The sequence below is a fragment of the Rhinolophus sinicus genome, chromosome 1 (genome assembly GCF_057876585.1).
Source record: "Rhinolophus sinicus isolate RSI-liver-muscle chromosome 1, RSI-T2T, whole genome shotgun sequence".
NCBI lineage: Eukaryota > Metazoa > Chordata > Mammalia > Chiroptera > Rhinolophidae > Rhinolophus > Rhinolophus sinicus.
Genome location: NC_142501.1, coordinates 69,451,378 through 69,472,417, shown reverse-complemented (window position 1 = coordinate 69,472,417; position 21,040 = coordinate 69,451,378). Strand labels below are relative to the sequence as shown.

Below are 21,040 nucleotides of genomic sequence, written 5' to 3'. Positions count from 1 at the left end.
TAAATAATAAATTGCTCTAGAATAAAGCATCACAGCACAGAACATGGCACACCGCCTGGCACATGGGCAAAGCTGGAAGAGCATGTGTGGAATGGATTTTACCGGACACTTACTGGGTGGTCAGCATCAAGCTCAGAACCATACATGAGAACTCTGTGAGAGCATTTGTCTAATTCAGAGATCTTCCGGGGGAACCAGGGCACATCCTCTAGCTCTGTTGAAAACACAGTGCAGTTTCAAAAATATTAGCGCACAGATTGTGTTTTCCCCTTTGCAACATTTGTCAGATTGCAAAATCACCCGACACGCAAAAACTGGCCTTGCCTTCTTCCTCTGTCCAAATGTTCTCTGGTGGATTCAGCGTCACAATTGTAGTTTGAAATTTCAGCAACTGAATGAGCTCATTGAATTCTGTTTTGCCGCACTCACAGTCCACAAAGATCTCCACCTCTGAACTTCGTCGCCGGGATTTCCTGGACTCGATATGAACCATGTTGACATGTTTTTCCTGTGGAAACATAAGCAATATCTCTAAATCACCTCCAGGGCACAAGAAAAGAGATGCCACCAGCTGGTCTCGTTCAACTCTTACACAACACGGTGCCAAATGCCCACAAAGGAAGAAAAGAAAATCTCCTCCCTCTTTGGTTGATGAAAACATGGAAATATTTTCAACCAGTGTCTCCATTAATAGGAAGAGACTGTATGTCTGTTTTCCTGTCTCATAGGAAAAAGGGGGGGTCATTAAGGTGTATAATATAAAATATATATTACAAAATATATTATAACCATAAACATCACTATTTCCCAGAGCATCCACCTCCCACTGGTGGTATGCATGATTATTTTGTGGGAGAGGGGAGCAATTAGCGTATCACATTGTCATATAGTTCCCAGATTTATCTTTTTATTTTTATACGTTTTTAAAAAACATAACTAAAACTCAAACCCCTGACTTGATGGTGGTATACATTTTCCACTATAAATTAAAATTCTAAAATAAACGATTTAAAGTTTAAAAATAATCTTTGAAAAAAATAAGTAAGTCGAAGAATGGCAGGCAAATGAGGCAGAAATTTGGAAGGTGGTATGAAAATGACTGATAGTTGGGAAACATCTGCCAAAATATAGCCCATTTTGTAGAAAAAGAAAAGGAAGAAAAGCAGCCAAGAGAGGATCTCTGAGGGCCAAGAGAAACCAAAAAACAAACATAAAAACCCTAAGTGGGACCACTTAGTAACTCTTCTCCTTCAGCAACCTCCAGGCTAGCTTCATACAAGGATGTTCTGCTACAACTATCACCCCATGATGGATTTTAGGGGTAAAAGACTCCTTACAACAAGGTGTTTGAGGGATGGCAGCAATTTAAAACTGAAACCTCAGGTTTCGGTCTCCCCAGAGATAGTCTTCTTTTCCCTTGAGTTAACTGAAGACCGAGTTCTCCGCTCCGCCCTAACCTACCCCCAAATAGGAAGGTACCCACCCGCCATCATCAGGAAGGTACACTCTGATCACAATTCCTAGTACAATCCTGGAAGGCCTCAGAACGTTTGGCATAGGAGCAGGATAGGTAGTTTCCAGCGCCAGAGTAAGATCAAATCAAATAGCATCCCCTTGTATAAAGAAACTAGTCCTGTGACAAGGAAACTAAATGTTCTATTTCTGTTTTGATTAACATTTACATGAATGCCACATTTTCTAAATTGACAGATAATAAAGGTAAGATTAATATTAAGTTCAAAGTTCAAGAGTCTTCACTCATATTGGGTCACTTTGGATTTTTAATGTCTTTTGGTTAAAGCAGAGTAGGTATTTTTAGACCAGGGAACTGAGGTCCCGATGGGGTTAGCGGTTCAGCTAAGGCCCCATGACGAGCTGATGGTCAAGGGAAAATTCAGGGCTGCTGACTCCTTCTCCAGGGGTTTTTCCACTGCACCCAGCTGTCTAACTGAATTGGCCTGCCTTTGGGCACTGTATGGAGACAGCGCTGGATGATATAATTGTGTGTAAAATATTTCCTCAGATTTTCATTACACTGTTTATGGTGCCTGATCCTTTCTTCAAGGTCAAAAGAGAACAAGGAAATATTTGCCAAATGAGGCTGCTAATTCCCCCTCTCTAGTCATCAAAGAGGCATTACAATAACACCTGATATCTGTATACTTTACAAAGCCCGTTCACTCATATTATTTCATCACAACAACCTTGTTAGGTAAGAAGTATTATTGCTATTTCACAAATGAAGAAATTGAACCAAGGAAGCAGCTATGATTAGCCAAGCCAGGAGAACACAGGTCTGAATCCTCTGACTATAATTCCAACCATCTTTCCACTGCACTAGCAGCCCAAGGCACCATGCAGAGCTGGGCTCCCTACCTTATCTAATCAGCATCCATCACCCCCAAACAAAATGCATTTGTAACGGAGGGTGCTTGCTGAAGAGTAGGGGACCCATCAGGTATATCCTGGCAAGGAGGCAATTGTTTATCTGGACGTTTCTAACCTCACCTCAACCAGGCTCTTTTTTGAGGGTTCAAATCACCAATTTGGGCCTGGGAAAAGGCCACTGCATCTCTATAAGATAAAGAGAGTTAGTCCTAGCTTATACATATGGACAGTGACTCATCTTTACAAAAGACATGGGAAGCTCATGAAACAATAAGGCTTAGGGGAATACAGAATGCCTATACTGATGTATCTCATTCTATGCAATAACTGTGCTGCTAGGACATGGCATGATTCAACTATTAAATCAAAAAAGGCTGCCGGTTCTTGACATTTAAAGATACCCTGTTTGGCTTCTTTTGTGTTTGCATTTCCAGTTGTGAGGCTCACATTTTTTTTAATAACTGACTTCCTCACCTAGCAAGAGTCCACAGAATTACTTGTAGGCTAACTCTGAATTGATAAAACATATTTCATACAAATCTGCTTATTCCATTGTTTGGCAGACTCCCCTCATAAAATCTCATGAAGTTTGGTTTCTTTGAACCTTTCAATACATTATCCAGAAATTGATTCAGTAATGTTTCATAACATATGACAGATTTGTAACCAGGAACACAGTTACTTTTAAAGTTATGTAATGATATTTTACATTCACCTGAAAGAGTTTCAGTGCTTTTACCAATCCACCAACTTCATTTTTCAAGGAGAATATAACCGCGGTCTTGCCACTTTCAGGGGCGGTTTCACTTTTGCTGCTTCCCTTGTTGCCTTTTTTATCATCATTTTTGCCAGAGTTAGCTTTATTTAGCTTCAAGAAGGTAGAAACAGACACAGAAAAATATTAGTTAGGATTCATTTTTACTAGATTTTTTTTCAAAGATTCCATTCATATGCTGGGATCCCCAGCAATCATATAAACTCAAGAAGTTGCCATGTCAACTCATAACTTTTGATCATAAATATTGGTCTAATTTACTCTGGGAAACTTTTCCAGGGCTCTAAAATATCATCCAGTGGTTGAAATGAAAAGGGGATCAGATTTGCTTCATTTTAATAGCAACAAAAATATGACCATCATAAAGTGAAAAAATCTCATATATGAATAATTCCTGACTTTCTAGATTTATTCACAGCATAAAATTTGCTGTTAGCCTAGTTGAATCATATGGAAACTATATGAATTATTAAACATAACAAAAATACGATGAAACATTTTTCACAACAATCACTATAGTTTCAATTAAATCTTAAAAACAAAATATTCATTTCATTCTGAATTATGTCAGGTCATGCACTGAAATTGATAACCTTACTTTCTGCAATTAGATCCACATTGCCAATGTGAATCTATCTACAGAAGTTCAGCACAAAGGGATGTATTAAAATAAGGCCATCTGTGTCAGCAGATGATATCTGAAAAGTGGCTGTTAAAATTCAGCCACAAAGAAAAGGAAAGAAAAGAAATGGGACGGTGGGGGGGGGGGAGATGGGGGAGAGAGAAGGGCGGGGGGGGGAGAGAGAGAGAGAGAGAGAAATAACTAGCTAATCATTAGGATCAAAGAGCAGTTTAGTCCTATTGGCTAAAGACAAAAATGACAAATTCCAGAAACTCGGATCACATTGTCAGAAATGCAGAATGAAAAAGCTGGAGGCTTTCATTTGACAGACAAAGCAAAATTAGGGTACACGAAAATGAAGAATCAGGTGGGCAGAGAACTTTCTCCCTGGAGTATAGTGATATAATACAATCACACCAATCTATTATTTCTCATGAAACTGAAAAATGTACATTAGATATGGAACCCAGTGAATAGTGTTTTACCATTGCCTTCCTCTGATTTCTCTACCGGCTTTATTTTCACACGTTAGTATTGCCTTACTCGCTAAATTTATACATCATAAAAAAATATTTTATTATTTATGACCTAAGGGAGAGAAGAAGGCTTATGCAGACATTGGCATTTGATAGTGTGTTTAGTCATTAAAAGCTCAAATGTCTTAGTACTCTCTCCATCTGCCTGCTCCTCACCACCTAACACACATATCTGACATATTTAAGTAGCATTTTCCTTATATGAAAGGGTCACACATTAACCATAACTCTGAGTTTTCTTGTTTTCCTCTAGCAGTTCATTATGACTTCAAAATTCCTCAATGTAATGTCTCAACAAAATATTCATATTTAAATGTTAAAAAAAATTAAGTTTTCAGTCTCATTCCTACAAATTGATTTAAATAATTCTATAAAACTTGCCAATTACCTTTAGACATTTTTAACAGTAATAATATACCAGTACAATACAACCCTCTGGCACGTATTTGGAATTATAATATTAAAACAGATTTTTCTGATACAGACTGAATTGTATTTGGTTGATAAAGTCTGATAGAACAGTAATGAAGTATCACTTAATATTTTTAATGACTAGGAATCTGAATACATTTTTCTTTCACTGTCTTTTTTATTAAATCCCATGACTATTACCTCACATCAGAATCTAAAATCCTGCAAAATATTACTTTTTCATTGTTAATATTTAAATATAAAACCTGCCTTAAATATTGAAACAAGTGGTGTATTGCTTTCATTACTCCATCAATTAAACTGAAAAGAAAAATGGGGTAATGAGGGATACAGGAAAGTTTTTTGAAAGGAACGCAGCCATTCTTTTATTCTAATAACCAGCACCTATAGACAAAGTAGAAAACAATTACTTCTGCATTTAAAGATCAGGCTTTGTAGAAGGAATAGGGTCTAGGAGACAAAACAATCTTGCAGGAACCATAGAAACCTATTTAATTTCTTCTCCCTGTTCCTATTCATAATAAATGGCCTTTCAAAATTCTCCACACCTATTTTGGTTGTGGATATAAGACACTGGTTCATACACTCTCTTGTCCTTAATGTTCAGGACCTTCTTTGCTTTCTACTTATAAACTTTGAGGAAGGGAAGTTTAGTTGTAGCCACCAGTATACTTGCTTTACTTTATGGGGAGAGAAGGAAAACTGGAGGCAGACAGGAGGAAGGCAGAGAACACAGGTGATAGAGGAAGGAGTTGAGGTGTTTGTGCTTACTCTACACCATGTGTCCATATGGCAATATGGCAGGACCACTACCCTAGAAAACACTCTCTAGAGAGTGCTAGCTACTCAGTACTCACTGTTAAGCTGCCAAGTAGCTGTTGGTCTTCGGGCACTGCTGAATCCAGGGAAAGCCCTCTTCTTGCCCAGTATTTACTGGAAAACATCATCATTGCCGGCTGCATGGATCCCGATGTAATTTTCTTTCTCTGCAGCAGAGGGGACTAGAGGGGCAGTGGCAGCCCTGACGGAGACTGAAAGAGGAAGGAGCGTGAGAACAGCAGCCGGCTCGGGGGCGCTGTCCAGAACCCTGGTGCTGAAGAAAGTGAATCCTCTCCTCCCCAGGCTCCTTTATATAAGTGACTGAGGACTGATGGAACGCTGATTAGAAAGAAACTCATTTCAGGCTGCTGATGGCCACGGACAGATTACAGGCCTGAAGCCTGGGGTTATCTGTGCTTATGGTGCGATTTGTTTCATAGGTCGAGTAGCTGTTTGGGCATTGGTGGTGAACAATACATAACAGAGTGTTATTTGTAAAAGAAAACATCAGTCCACTGATGTTAGCTCTCATCTTTCAAACCTGCTACTGGCAACTTAACCTCAGTCTTTAGGTGACTATGAATTCAAAGGTTTTGTGCTCTTTTTCCAAAAGGAGGAAAATAATTTTAGGAAAATCAGCACTGCTGAACTCCTAAGCCACTTTATTTTGCGAATTAGCTTTTACCGATCTGATGTGTATGGCTGTGTGCATGCACGTGTGTGTGTGATGGCTTTCATAAAGGGCACTGCTTCCCAATTGTGTGATGCCATTTTGTGGTGTCAATCAGGCAGCTGTATTGTGAGGCTTTGATTTAGCCATGTATATACATACATGCGAATATATTTTTATACACCACACAGACATAATTGAGACACTAACCCTAAACCCTAGAATCTTCCTCACTAAGTGGGAAGGAAAAGGAAACTAAATGTCTATATATCAGTCATTCCTTTAGTGCTATTGATGTGGTTACTGATTTTTTCCTCTTCACTTGTAACTAGATCAAATCCAACAAAATTTGAAATGCATAGATCAATTGATGTACTTATTCAAACTTAAGCAAGTCATAAAAGTCAACATGTCACGGGAATATATTGCCATCCTCCTGAGGGATGAAAGACTCTTGACCAAATTTACTTGACTACAAAATGAAACAAAACCTGGGGATGATATTCCTTGTTTATATAGAAAACAAGATTAACATTTTCAAAACAGGAATGGATTAACAAATATTAACCAGACTTTAATTGTTCCTGGGGTCTTGAGAAGAGATAACTATGATCTAAATTTGGAAATATTATTTGGCTTGCTTTCCTCTAAAAAATCACCTCTGACCAGCTAATAGGAAAGCCAAGTTTAAATACATTAACTGAAGTTAATAATAATAGTAGCTAATATTACTGATTGCTGAGTATTTGCCAATTTCTAGTCTAAGCACTTTTTTAAGTAAAAATGGGATCCACTATCACAACATTTACAAAAAAAGTAACTATTATTTACATTCTATATATGGAGAAACTGAGGAACAAAGAATTTAGGTAACTTGCTTAAGGTTCACACAATTAAAGAGTGGCTGAAGCAGTATTTAAATTTGGGCAGTCTGGCTCCAAAATCCATGCTCTCAACTATTACATTGTACAGCCTCTTGAGTATTCCAAACAAGGAAATAACATCCTAAAAAAAGTACACTCAAGAGACCATATATAGATTATTTCAGCTAGAACAGGGCTTGAGATGTGTAATTCAGCAAAGATTTGTTAAGCACTCGCTTTGTGTGAGGCACTGAAACTGAATCCTTGGGGTGCACAATGAATGAGATACAGTGCCTACCCTCAAGGAGATCACAGACTAGCTGAAAGAAACATACATGCAAATAAATAAGTGAAACAAAATACTTGTATACTGACTTCTCTACAGAAGACATTAGAAGCACAAGGGACAGAATGTGCAATGCTACCTTAGAGGCTTCGAGGAGGTGTTGCCTGAGCTGAATATTTAAAAGTGAATTTGTGTTTGTCATTTGGAAGGGAATGGGAGATGGTAAGGAGCTTATTTCAGATCAGGAGAACAATATAAGAAAATAGAGGACAGTTTTTCTCAACAATGATAGAGTATGGTTTGGGGGCAAAGGTGCCCAGTGAGAGATAAAGCTGAAGAGGAAAGAAGGATCCAAATCCTGATAAACCCTGAATGGCATTTGGTGGCTTTGCACTTATCACCTTATCCTGTAAGCAAAAGAAAACAACTGGAAGGGTTTTATGCAAGGCAAGAGCATACCCATATTGGTATGTTAGAAAAATAACAGCTTGCAGGAAGACTTAAAGACTGCAGGCATAAACCACTTAGGACTTGAAATAGTCTAGCCAGATGATGGCCTGGATTCAGGGTGCGACCCCTAACAGCACCAAGGACGCAATGAAAAGAACAAGAGATGTTAAGAGGACACCTCTACTTGGATAGGGGAGCAGAAAAAAGAGGTTCCAGTGTAATTCCCAAATTTCTGATTTGGAGGATTGGGTAAATGATTGTGTCATTCACTGAACTAATTAGACCATACATAAATAATAGCAATTTAAGAGGAACTTTCTTAAGTTGGATTTCTATACATATTGCATATGACAAGTCAAGATGTTCAATGAGCATTTGGATATATGGTTCAAAACCTGAAATGAGACTTAAACTGGATATATAGATTTAGGTACTGCCAACTTACTGAATCTATGTGAGTGTAGCTTCACTTACGGAGAATATGTTGTTTGAGAAGAGAACCAGAACAGACCCTGGAGAACATCAAATTTAAGAAGCAATTTAAAATTAAAAAAAAGAAAATAAGAAAAAAGTTCAGAAAGGTAGGAAAAGCAGAGCTAAGTTTCTAGAAGACAAATATGAAACAAGAAAGATAGGATAAAGGACTGATTATTTGTAAATTTCAGTGCCAGGATAAAAAAAATTATATTTAAAGAGGAGCAGTTCTTATTTTTGTGCTGGGACTGTAGCCTAATGAAAATGACACTTTAGGCAGGACAACCAGTTAGAGGGAAGAAAATTGGTAAAATCTTGAATTAGGGTAGTGGCAGTTATGAACACAAAAAGGAATGTCTAACTAGTACATTGCTTTGTACACCTGAATCTAATTTAAAAAATAAGAATCAACAAAGAATTGGTGGCTCATTGAATTTTACTACTGAAAAAAAGCTGAAATCAAAGATAAAGACTCAACTATCAAGCCTCCATGGCTGGAAATAGTGGGATCTTCACTATTTCCAAAGAAATAATAAGTTTTGGGGGTAAAAAAGAATTTTAGGGACAGTGAATTTGAGGTGAGTGCAGTACAATCAAATGACATTACACAGCATGCAATCATAAATGTGGAACTGGAATTTGAGAAATAGATTCGAGCTGGGAATAGAAACTTGAGAACAACTCAGTGATGTTAGCTGATGTAGGATATGAACTCTCCAAGTAAAAGAATACATAGAGGGGGAAAAGAGAGATTGGAACCCATGTTACTGTTGGGGGAAATTTTAAATGAAACAGTCAATGTGAAAACAGTATGGCAGTTCCTCAAAAAAGTGAAAACAGAAATTACTGTATGATATAGCAATCCCACTTCTGGAGATATATATATATATATATTAATGGGGGTGCCAAAAGAATGCATACACATGACTTGTATTCACCTTTTGTTATTGGTATATATTATTACAATTTTAATAGTTTTTTCCTTTCTTAAAATGTGTATACATTTTTTTGGCACCCTCTGTATATATATATATATATATATATATATATATATATATATATATATATAAAAGAATTTGAAAACAGTCTCAAAGAGATATGCATACACCTGTAATAGTATTGTTATTCATAATAGCCAAAATGTTGAAGCAAACCAAGTGTCTGTCCATCAACGTATGAATGGATAAACAAAATGTAGTACATACATACAAATGGAATATTATTCAGCCATAAAAAGGAAGAAAATTATAATGCATGCTACAAAATGGATGAACCTTGAGAACATTATGCTAAGTGAAATAAGCCAGTCACAAAAAGACAAATACTGTATGATTCAATTTATATGCAGGATTTAGCGTAGTCAAAGTCATAAAAACAGAAAGTAGAATGGTGGTTGCCAGGGACTGGAGGAAGGAAAAAATAGAGTACATAGTTTTTGTTTTACAAGATAAAAAGTTCTGGAGATTGGTCGCACAACAGCATGAATGTATTACAATTGAAGGTAGAATGAAGAAGAGAAGTCATGAGGTAAGAAGATGATTGACGTGAAACAAGAAAGCTTAAAAAAGATGTAAGAAAAGATGTGTGGTCACTGGTTTCAAAAACTATAGAGAAGAAAAAAGGAATGAGGACCAGAGGAAGACGACTAGATTCGGCTATGAAACTGTCATTAATGACCTTAAAGCGTGCTGTTTTAGCAAAGAGAGGAAATAAAACCCAGATTATAGGAGTTAAAGAGAGTGTGGCTGCTGAAATATAGGCAACAGGTCTAGATCATTTACATAAGACAGTAAAGGACAATAAGGTAGATTTAACTACCGTGTTTCCCCCAAAATAAGACCTAGCTTGACAATCAGCTCTAATGCGTCTTTTGGAGCAAAAATTAATATATGACTCGGTCTTATTTTACTATAAGGCCAGGTATATGATATATGATATGATATATGATATATGATATATATGATATATGATATGATATGATGATATGATATAATATATATAATATATAATATATATAATATCGGGTCTTATATTAATTTTTGCTCCAAAAGACACATTAAAGCTGATGGTAAGGCTAGGTCTAATTTTCGGGGAAACACGGTACTTTTGCTTCCCCCAGAAATCCTACTAAAGCAACAGTAAAGAATTTACTTTCCTTTTAAGCCATAAATAATAGCATAAATTGGAGAAACAATTGCAACAAAAAAATTGGAAGCTTGACAGATGAAAGAGGGATCAAAAACTTTGCAGACATAAGAAAACTGAACCTTAAACTATTAATGAAGAAGACTGAAAGGCAACTTGATTTACACTGTAGAATCCCCTAAAGACTCAAATACTTCCAGAAGTGGAGTGGGGGTGTGGGGTAAATGGAAGAGACTGAAAAGACTGGTTCAAAGCCTATTTAAGAAGCAGTTAAACAATTTCAAAACTTAACAAAGTTACAGTAATTAAAACAGTGTGATACTGCAAAAGGATAGACATATAAATGGAATAGAACTTGGAGTCCAGAAATACATCCTTACATTTACAGTCAACTGATTTCCGACCAAGAAAATTCAATGGAGAAAAAACAACCTTTTTAAAAAATGTTGCTGGGACAACTTATCTGCCTGAAAAACAATGACACTGAACGCCTACCTTACATCATACACAAAAATGAACTCAAAATGGGTCATAGACCTAAATGTAAGAGCTAAAACTCTTCAAAGAAAATATAGGAATATATCTTCATGATCTTGAATTAGGTGATTATTTCTTAGATATGACACCAAAAGCATAAGCCACCAAAGAAAAACTAGACAAGATTACTTCAAAATTAGAAACTTTTGTTTCGAAGGACACCATCAAAAAAATGAAAAGACAACCTACAGGTGGGAGAAAATATCTGTAAATCATGTATCTCATAGGAGACAGTATCTAAAATACATAAGGAACTTTTAGAGCTTGACAATCAAACTAATTTTTAAATGGGCAAAGTATTTGAATAGAACTTTCTCTAAAGAATATATGGCCAATAAGCACATGAAAGATTCTCAACATAATTAGTCATGAGAAATGCAAATAAAAAAACATGAGATACCACTTCATAAACCACTAGGATGGCTAAAATAAAAAAAGACGTAAGTATTGAAAGTGGAGAAATTGAAACCCTCATACATTGTTGGTGGAATTGAAAAATGGCACAGCCACTTTGGAAAAGTTTGTTAGTTCTTCAAAATACTAACTATGAAGTTACCATATCGCCCAGCAATTTTATTTCTAGGTATACATAAAATGGTGTAGTCATTTTGAAAGAATGTTTGGCAGTTCCTCAGAAAAACCTAGGGTTACCATATAACTCAGGAATGTCACTCTTAAGTATACACTTAAGAAAAATGAAAACACATGTCCACACACAAAGTTGTATATGAATGTTCACAGCAGCATAATTCATAATAGTCAAAAGTAGAAACAACTCAAATATCAACTGATGAAAAGACAAAATATGGTATATACATAAATAGCAATATAAAGGAACGAAGTACTAATATGTGTTAGAACATGAATAAACCTTGAAAACATTACAAGTGAAAAATGCCAGTCACAGAAGTCCACATATTGTATGCTTCCATGTATGTGAAATGTCTGGAAAGGGCAAAAAGAGAGAGAGAGAAAGAGAGAGAGAGAGAGAATTTGTGGTTGCCAGGGGCTGGAGGGAGGGGAAGGATAACTACTCATGGGTACAGAGTTTCTTTTGAGGATGATGAAAATATTCTAAAATTAGATATTGGTGCTAGTTGCACAACTCTTGCCAATGTACTAAAAACCACTGAACTATACACCTTAAAAGGGTGAATTTTATGGCATGTGACTTATATCTTCATGAAGCTGTTATTTTAAAAGGGGAGTAGTTAAAACCCCATTATTTCCCTCCCTTATTCTACATAGCCACACCACTTCCCTCCCTGCCCCCAGGCAGATGAGTGGAGCTTCTTCTCTGGAAACGGTAAAACAGAGGTCCTCCTGACAGAAGGGCACCAGCCATAGTTGAGACTTGGGGTATAATCTTGAAAAGCGGTGATTAACTGAATGTATGCACTGGATACTGAGACTCTCAAATCTTAGGAGGCAAGAGCCAGGCATTTACCTTACAGCCAGGGGGATAAAATGTTCATTGACTAATTTCTCATGCTCCTAAAAATGCTTACTACAGACATGCCTTGTGATTGTTTTTATTTGTATTATTTGCTATATTGACCAAGAGGGTAGACATGAGAATGCTCAGACTGAATTAAGCAAAATAACAGGTGTATCTTATACTTGGGTTCTCATTATGTTTTTATAACAACTTTCGTAAAGGGAGATTGATAAAAGGCAAACACATTTAAGCCCAATTTGAAGAGGATTAAAACTGAAGCACAGGGGCGGCCAGATGGCTCAGTTGGTTAGAGCACGAGCTCTCAACAAGTTTGCCAGTTCAATTCCCAAATGGGATGGTAGGCTGTGCCCCCTGCAACTAAGATTGAAAACAGCAACTGGACTTGGAGCTGAGCTGCGCCCTCCACGACTAGACTGAAGGACGACTTGGAGCTGATGGACCCTGGAGAAATACACTGTTCCCCAATAAAATTTTTAAAAAACTGAAGCACACAGGAGACAGTGATTTATTTTGGGGTCAGGGAGGCAGTGGCTCAAATGAAAACAGAATACACAGTTCAGATTTGAAATTAAAATTACTTCAGTCAATGGGAAACAAACCGAATGGTGCCCCAGGGCTCTTCCTGTAGTATAGTATGTTTGGGGAGGAAAAACAAACCACAGAGTATTATTAAGATTAAAAAAGATGGCCTGTGGCAGTATGTTTCGTTGTCATATGATAATGATAGCATTTATTAATGCTTAATCATGTCAGGAACCATATTAAACATTTTATATGTACTCCACTACTCCTCACAACTGCGGTAGGTATTATCCCCACGTATAGGTGAGAAACCGGAGGCCCAGAGAGAATGATTATGGTCCCCAAATTAAGAAGGAACTGAGCCAAGTCTCAAATTCATGACTGGCTGACTCCAAAACCTGTGCCCAAATAGTTTAGCTCTTCTGCGTCACATTCATAAATTAGTGGACATTTTTCTGAAATGAACAATTCCATCAGTTGGACTGAATTTTTTTTCTAACATCTGACTCCCAGAGCTTATAGAATCAACTCTCCATCTATGGCAAGAACATAAAGCATAAGGTGATCCAAGCATCCACACATACCCCTCCTAAGCCACCTTGAATTCCTTGAGGAAACAAATGCCAAGCAAGTTGCACTATATGCCCAGATGTTCCACCTATCAAGATACCTCATGTTATGTGTGTTTACACAGGTCTAGGGCTCTAAATTGTAACCAAGAAACTGACTCAGTGATAGCAGGTAACTAAGAAAACAAAGAGAAAAAAAGCATGCAAAATTTCTAAGGTTTTTAAAAGCCAGTTTGACAAAGAAGATTGTCTACTCTTTTTTTAATTTATGGTGATACTCTCAATGTGAGAATCCTTAAGATAAACTTAGGATCCTAAGACATTAAAAAGGACCCTCTAAAATATATGGTGATGGAAGGAGAACTGACTCTGGGTGGTGAACACACAATGGGATTTATAGATGATGTAATACAGAATTGTACACCTGAAATCTATGTAACTTTACTAACAATTGTCACCCCAATAAACTTTAATTTAAAAAAAAAGGGCACCCTAGACCAAGGCCAGGCCTCTGATGAAATCACTCCACTGTGAAGCTATCAAATGAAATGCTCATCGATATGCAAAAGAATGAAACTGGCCCACAATCTTACACAATACACAAAAATCAACTCAAAACGAATTTAAGACTTGAATGTAAATAACGGTCACAAATATCTGAGCTCTCTCACAGAAACTCCCACTCTTCTAAATTTACCTTTTATGTCTAATTCTGAATGACAGAGTTGAAGGGATAGGGAAAACTCAGCCACCCAGACACGTGAAAAGCACCGCAAAATCAGTGACCAAAAGAAACGAGAATTTCTGTGGTAAAGCATCTCCTTCTCTATTGGTGTTTGGAAGAGAGAGGGTAGGTTCTCATGTGTGGGATGATTCAACTGGAGCTGTTAGGACCAAGAGATTAGAAAAAAGGATTTTGCTGAGGCTGAGTGATGGCTCCAGGATTCTGCCATCTGATCTCAGCTAATGCATTCTTATTCCTTAAATGTCCTCCCTTAAGATGTGCCTCTGCCAAGACTAACCCATTCATTCTGCAAGTTGTAGTTTATGAAGCTAGGGTTTCGTCACCCTTCTCAGGTATGAAATGCCAACGAAAGGGATTCTTCTTCCCTCTGTCTTCACAAATCAATACAATTTCAGCACAAGTCATACTAAACAAAAAAGGTTAAAGGGGAGTTTGGGAAATACTGTTGGTTTATAGGACGTGGAAGAAACTAGTGAGAACCATCAGGCTGCCTTTCACCTCCTTCGGGAAGTTCATTAGCCCTTTATACAGAATCCTTAAAAGCTCCGTAAACCAAGAGAATAATTATTTATCCCAAAGCTACTCAGAAGATGATTTTAAATTGAGCCATTTAACAAATTTCAGTTTTTTGACTTACCTTCTTTATACCATATGTGCAACAGAATGTATCTTGAATTTTGTCCTTTTGGGGGAAGGTGGAGAGGAGGGTATAGGAGCATCTGTGCGTTTATAATGGTAGTACTTCTATTAAGAGTACAAAAAGTAAAAGCACCTAAACAATTTCACTTAGATAACTTAAGTCTTTACCCAAATCGTCTATTTGGGTTAGACACTGTTAATTGCTAATGACTTCCTAGTCAGCAATACTCCATTTGGATCATTGAACACTTGCCTCAGCTAACAAAAAGCATGTGGCCCAAATTTTCTTCGGGTGTATCCCGCATACTATGTCCAACAGAGACAGCAGCTTGCAGTGTAACTGCTGAACACTCAGGACCTTGATGGCTTCTCCACTGGAGAGCAATTTGCTTTCAAAGTGAGCCTGGGATCCACCACGGAAGAGATCCTAGTCACTTTACAATCAGGCCATACAACATCTAAAGCAATCTAAAACACAGCCCTGTTTTAAAGCCATCTACAAACCCATTGGTTCATATACCTCCAATACAACTAGTATGGTGTTGGGAAACCTCTATTATTGACTGTCACAGCAAAAGCCTATCTCTGAGGTTAGTAAGTCTTTTTAATTAAAAAAGCTGAATCAGAACTAGACTGCTCATTGATCACAGCCAAGCTTACAGGAGGTTGTTCTTTTCCGTCTTCTTTTGAACATAGATATGTGAGGAGAAACACACGATACAGATAATTAACAAAGAAGCATATTTAATAGCTGACCTCCCTATTATTCTAGCATTCCAGTTCTAACTTTAGGGATTGAACTACATTAGGCAAATATGGTATTTCTGATTACTGGTAGTTCTTAGAAAAAGACTTTGATTATAGTTTTTCTTTATAGCAAGTTTGTAAAGTATAACTTCACATGGGCTGAAAGAGAGCTTTGGATATCCAAAAAGTGTTATACAAGTATGTCCAGTCATAACTGCCCTACCTGACCCCATCCTTGCATCCAAGGACAACACTCTGTTTTTCCCTGTGTTAACAGGTTGCGTACAGCGGAGTTTAAATCCCTCGTGAAGATTCTAGTGATCCGTACGCAACATGTTAGGATGGATAGCCTGAAAAATAGAAGTCTACTTACAAAACAGTGAGAAAAATATGTGTAATCAGAACGCCTAAAAATCCACAACTGAAAATTCCCATATTATTATATGAGGACCCAAGGGGAGAACAGGCCAAATATACTGCATCATTCAAATGGCAGTGTATTCACATTAAAAGCACAAATAAGTACAGATATTTATTATCAGGTAATGACATTAGATACTGATGGAAACCTTTCAGGCTGATTTCAAATTTAATCCTGTTTCATGAAAGTTTATCTTCAAAATGTAAGAATGGAGCAGGAAATCTAATAAAATAATAGGTTAAGATGACTGGCATCACTTTTTATTAAAAATGGTGACCACAACTAGAGCAAATTCACCTTAGAAAATCAAGTAACTACTTTTTAAAAACTTAGGGACTTGTCTACCTGCCCATAAGCCAAAACATTAACCTATGAAATACAATATGTATGTATTAAATTGGCAGTTCTCTAACTTCAGGGAGTTTCAGGAACTATTTGGATGCCTGATAAAATGCAACTTCTAAAGATTCTGATTCCATGGGTCTGTAGTAGAGCTTGGACACGAATTTTGATAATACAGACCACGATTTGGAAATGAGTACTCTGAAGACAGTTTTAATTACTGGAGGTTTAGCACACAAAATCATTAGCATGAGTCATAAATTATATTATTCTCACATTAAATAATTTATAGCAATGGCTCTCAACTTTTGGGGAAAACAGAGAATTTTTTAAGAAACGCTATGACCGCTCCCCCAAAATATGCATACAAGACTTCAAATACGGTTAAGAGGTTTGCACATCTTCAGAAAACCCCAAGTAAAGAAATTCAAGCTGGCATGACATCACTTTGTTACATACCTGCACACAAGTCAAATGAAGTTCTGGCTTCTTCAGTTAATATCTTGGGTTACTTGGGTTATACAAACTTTAATAATGGGCATAATTATATGAACTTCCCCTAAGAATTAGACGGCATCCACAGAAACCCTTGGAAACGTCAGGTTCAGCAACACTCATTCACTATCTATCCCAAAAGCCTGTTTACCTTACTCAAAAAAGCTTTAATCATCAAGACTAAAGTTCCTAATGTAGAGATGAAGAATCCCGGACACGTGCAACAATCAAAATAGGGATGTCCTTAAATCTGAAAAGGTTTCCCACAGATTCGTATCAGAATTGAAAATACTTTTTACAGTGAAATTGATTACCTGAATTTTAACAACTTTAAGTATCACATAATACAGCACATATTTTACATGTTACTAAGGTGTAGAACATCTGGTGAAAACTGAAAACAAATCTTTAAAAAGTTAGACTAAAAAATGTACCTGAACCGTCTATTTCAGTAATTTTCATAGTATTTGCTACTCAATTTTACATAGTATTTGCTAACTGGATTTTGTGGATTCTAAGACTTTCTAGCATCCTCCCCAGGAAAGGACAACAAAAGCAAAAATAAACAAACAGGATTACTTCAAACCGAAAAGCTTTTTGCACAGTGAAGGAAACTATCAACAAAAGGAAAAGGCAATCCACAGAATGGGAGATGTTTGCAAATGACATGTCCGGTAAGGGGTTAATCCAAAATATATCGAGAACTCATACAACTCAACATCAAAGAAACAATCTGATTAAAAAATGGGCAGAGAATCTGAGCAGACATTTTCCCAAAGAAGACAGATGGTCAACAGACACATGAAAAGGTGCTCAACATTACTAATCTTCAGGGAAATGCAAATCAAAATCACAGTATCACCTCACACCTGTCAGATTGGCTATTATCAAAAACACAACAAACAAGTGTTGGTGAGGATGTGGAGCAAAGGGAACCCTCATGTACTGTTGGTGGGATTGCAAATTGGTGCAGCCACATGGAAAACAGTAAGGAGGTTCCTCAAAAAATTTAAAATAGAACTACCTTATGACCCCGCAACTCCACTTCTGGGTATCTATCCAAAAAAAACAAAAACACTAATTCAAAAAGCTATGTGCTCCTTAAGTTCATGACAGCATTATTTGCAATAGCTAGGATATGAAAGCAACCTAAGTGTCCACTGAAAGATGCACAGATAAAGATGTGGTATATAAATATATATACACACACACAAATGGAATATTATTCAGCCATATCTTGCCATTTGAGATTACATGGATAGGTCTAGAGGGTATTATGCTAAGTGAAATAAGTCAAGACAATGAAGGACAAATACAGTATGATTTCACTTACATGTGGAATATAAAAAAATAAAACAAACAAACCAGAAACAGACTTATAGAGAATAAACTGATGGTTGCCAGAGAGGAGGGGGGTAAAGAGGGAGGGCCAAAAAGGTGAAGGGTAATAAGAGGCACAAACTTCCACTTATAAAATAATTCACAGGGATGTAATATACAGCATGGGGCATATAAGTCAGTAATATCATAATAACTTTGTACAATGACAGATGGTTGGTTACTAGACTTATTAAGGAGATCACTTTATAAGGTATATAAATGTTGAATCACTATGTTGTACTCCTGAAATTAATATACTATTGCAAGTGAACTGTAATAAAAACTATCTAGCACTGTAACATCATTTTCATATCAAAAAAAGTGCTAGATAAAAATTCAGGCTGTTTAGTAAAAATGTTTTAAAATGTAGTTTCACAGTAAAACTTGACAAAAGTTCAACTTACTAAATGTATTAAGATTTTTTAAAACTCTGAAGTAGCTATCACATTACGTAGTAGGAACAAAATCCCCAAAAGCCCCTTCCAGGAAGAACAAGAAGGACATCAAGATGTTCTAAGCAATTTCCTGAACAGCAGGAAATGAAAGGCTGGAGATGCTGAGTGTTTGATCAGTTTACTTTTTTTTCTGAATAGGCTTACTCATTATTAACTGATGAAAGATAACACACATATGATATTAAAAACTAAAATCTAATGGTTCTACTCTCATGATTGTCAGTTAATGCTCAAGTAGGAATAAAGTTCATTTGGTTCCCTAGCTTTCTGGGAGGAAAAAATTCTATCTATTAGACCATTTTAGAACTGCATAACTTTTAATTTATTTTATTAGCATCAATTGTAGCAAGCTGCTTTACTGTATCACATAATTATATCCTCCATGGCAACACTATGCCCAATTTCATGCTGGTGAAAAATTTTTGTTATACAAGGGGTCATGTTTCTTTCTCACTTCCACAAGTCATTCAAATGATTATTTCAATTACATAAAAATATGAGATGTACAGGGTCCATCTTGGATTTTATTTTTCTACTGAATAACTAGCAGGCTATTTCTAGTTGTAATTTAACTGAAAACACTACTTCAACTTCAAATTTATTTTAATGATATGTACAGGAGTTAACAAATTACAATTAAAACGGATTCAGTTATGTTAATTCCACATAACTTAAAATCATGCAACACTGCATGGTAAAAACAACAGCTTCATTCATATATAAAAAAGAATTATGTTGAGACTCATGATAGTATATTGAAATTTTTGACATAAGCTTTTTGCAAAGAGTTTATAAAAATTTAAAGACCTGATTAATTAGTTAATACATTATTAGGAAAGATAATAAACATTATTAGTAAAGTGAGGTTATAAGCAATTAATTTTAAAATTACACCAGGTACAGGGTTGAATGTAGCCTCATGAAATAAATGGTTAAGAAAATAGTTTTGAAAAAGATCTCATATTGAAGCTATGTATTAATTTTGTCAAATCAGGTTATATAAATCAATAGTCAAGTTTATTCAGTTAAAGAAAATATGCCTATCCTTTCTTATACTCATAAATAAGTACTTATATAGTTTTTATATACATGTGAAGAAAAGCTCAATGTAAAAAATATACTGCCAATCCACTTATTATGGTTGAAAGAGCTCTTTATCTACATTAAATTGCATTGATGAAAATGTCCAATTCAAATCACATTCAACTATCATAAATATTTAAGCTGAGTATTGTTGTAAACAACAGAGAAAAACAAATTCTTTTCTTTCATCACTGGGTAGCAATCTACTTCTCAGCTTAAGAATGCTATAGAAAGGCTCTATATTTAATTTAATCGAATCCAAAACCCACTAAACTTAGAGTAAACAAAGTGAATGTTTTCAAAGTGCATAATTTCCAACTCATCCACTTTTAATATTTATCCAATTCCAGTTCATCAGCAAGAAAATAAAATGTACTTGGCTATAAAAATACTAAGGAATGTTATTGAAAAAGAAAGGCTATTTGGTAGAAGTAACTACAAAAATAATTAGTGTAAATCTTTGTAAAGCTTTAATGCAAGAACATCAGTACACTTTCTTTCCATAAACCTTAAAGCATGATCAATACCAAGATTTTAAATTTCCACCTTTCAAGTACTTGAAAAAAAGTTGCAACAAAGTGTCTCTTCAAGAAGTAAGCGAGAAGAAGGATCATGCAGGTGTTAACCTGCTAACATTTGGGGACACTGATATTTGTGTTGGGTTGTCATCTCTGGCTTCACTGGCAGCAAGTACAGGCAAGGAGTTACTCTGAAATGCAGATGGAGGACAGCTGGTCAGGCCAACATTTTCATCTTCACCAGTGTCTGAATCTGGTGTTGTAAGTTCATTGTCTGGAAGCCCCAGGATCTCACAAACTGCTTGTGGCAATTCCTGAGTATGATAAATCAAACATAAAACCATCACTCACTACAGAGGAAAAGTAATCACAAAGTAACACTTCTAATTAAGACTACAATGATTCCAGAATCTGAACATTTGTCCTAACAGTGCTATTGTTAGGTGCCCTCTAAAACTTTCCTTCTCCACTCCAAATGAAATCGTAACCACTTTTTTCGTAAGTGATTCCCTGACTATTCTGAATTAGCCATTCTCGTCCTCATCACTCCCACAAACATATAGTTTACTAATATTTAGCATTTATAATATCTTACTTATATCATACTTTCCCCTTAGTACACAAAGGATCCTTAAAGGTAAGCAGTATCTCGCTGACACGTTTTTTGA

General features: G+C 36.2%; 2 protein-coding genes across 3 annotated transcripts in view; both read right to left on the bottom strand.

Annotated features, from left to right (window-relative positions):
* The window catches only part of TPH2 (tryptophan hydroxylase 2), an 89,276-nt gene extending 82,859 nt beyond the window's left edge, over positions 1–6,417 (bottom strand). The window contains exons 1-4 of the mRNA XM_019748931.3: positions 5,611–6,417; positions 3,104–3,256; positions 325–508; positions 114–214 (exon numbers count right to left, since the gene is read on the bottom strand). Coding sequence (XP_019604490.2) covers positions 114–214; positions 325–508; positions 3,104–3,256; positions 5,611–5,715 — 543 coding nt within the window. The 5' untranslated portion in view covers positions 5,716–6,417. The remainder of the gene's footprint in view (positions 1–113; positions 215–324; positions 509–3,103; positions 3,257–5,610) is intronic.
* Positions 6,418–19,356: 12,939 nt separating this feature from the next.
* TBC1D15 (TBC1 domain family member 15) overlaps positions 19,357–21,040 on the bottom strand; it is a 68,854-nt gene continuing 67,170 nt past the window's right edge. For both annotated transcript variants that reach the window (XM_019748974.3, XM_019748975.3), the window contains one exon: positions 19,357–20,686. In XM_019748974.3, coding sequence (XP_019604533.1) covers positions 20,465–20,686 — 222 coding nt within the window. In that variant the 3' untranslated portion in view covers positions 19,357–20,464. The remainder of the gene's footprint in view (positions 20,687–21,040) is intronic.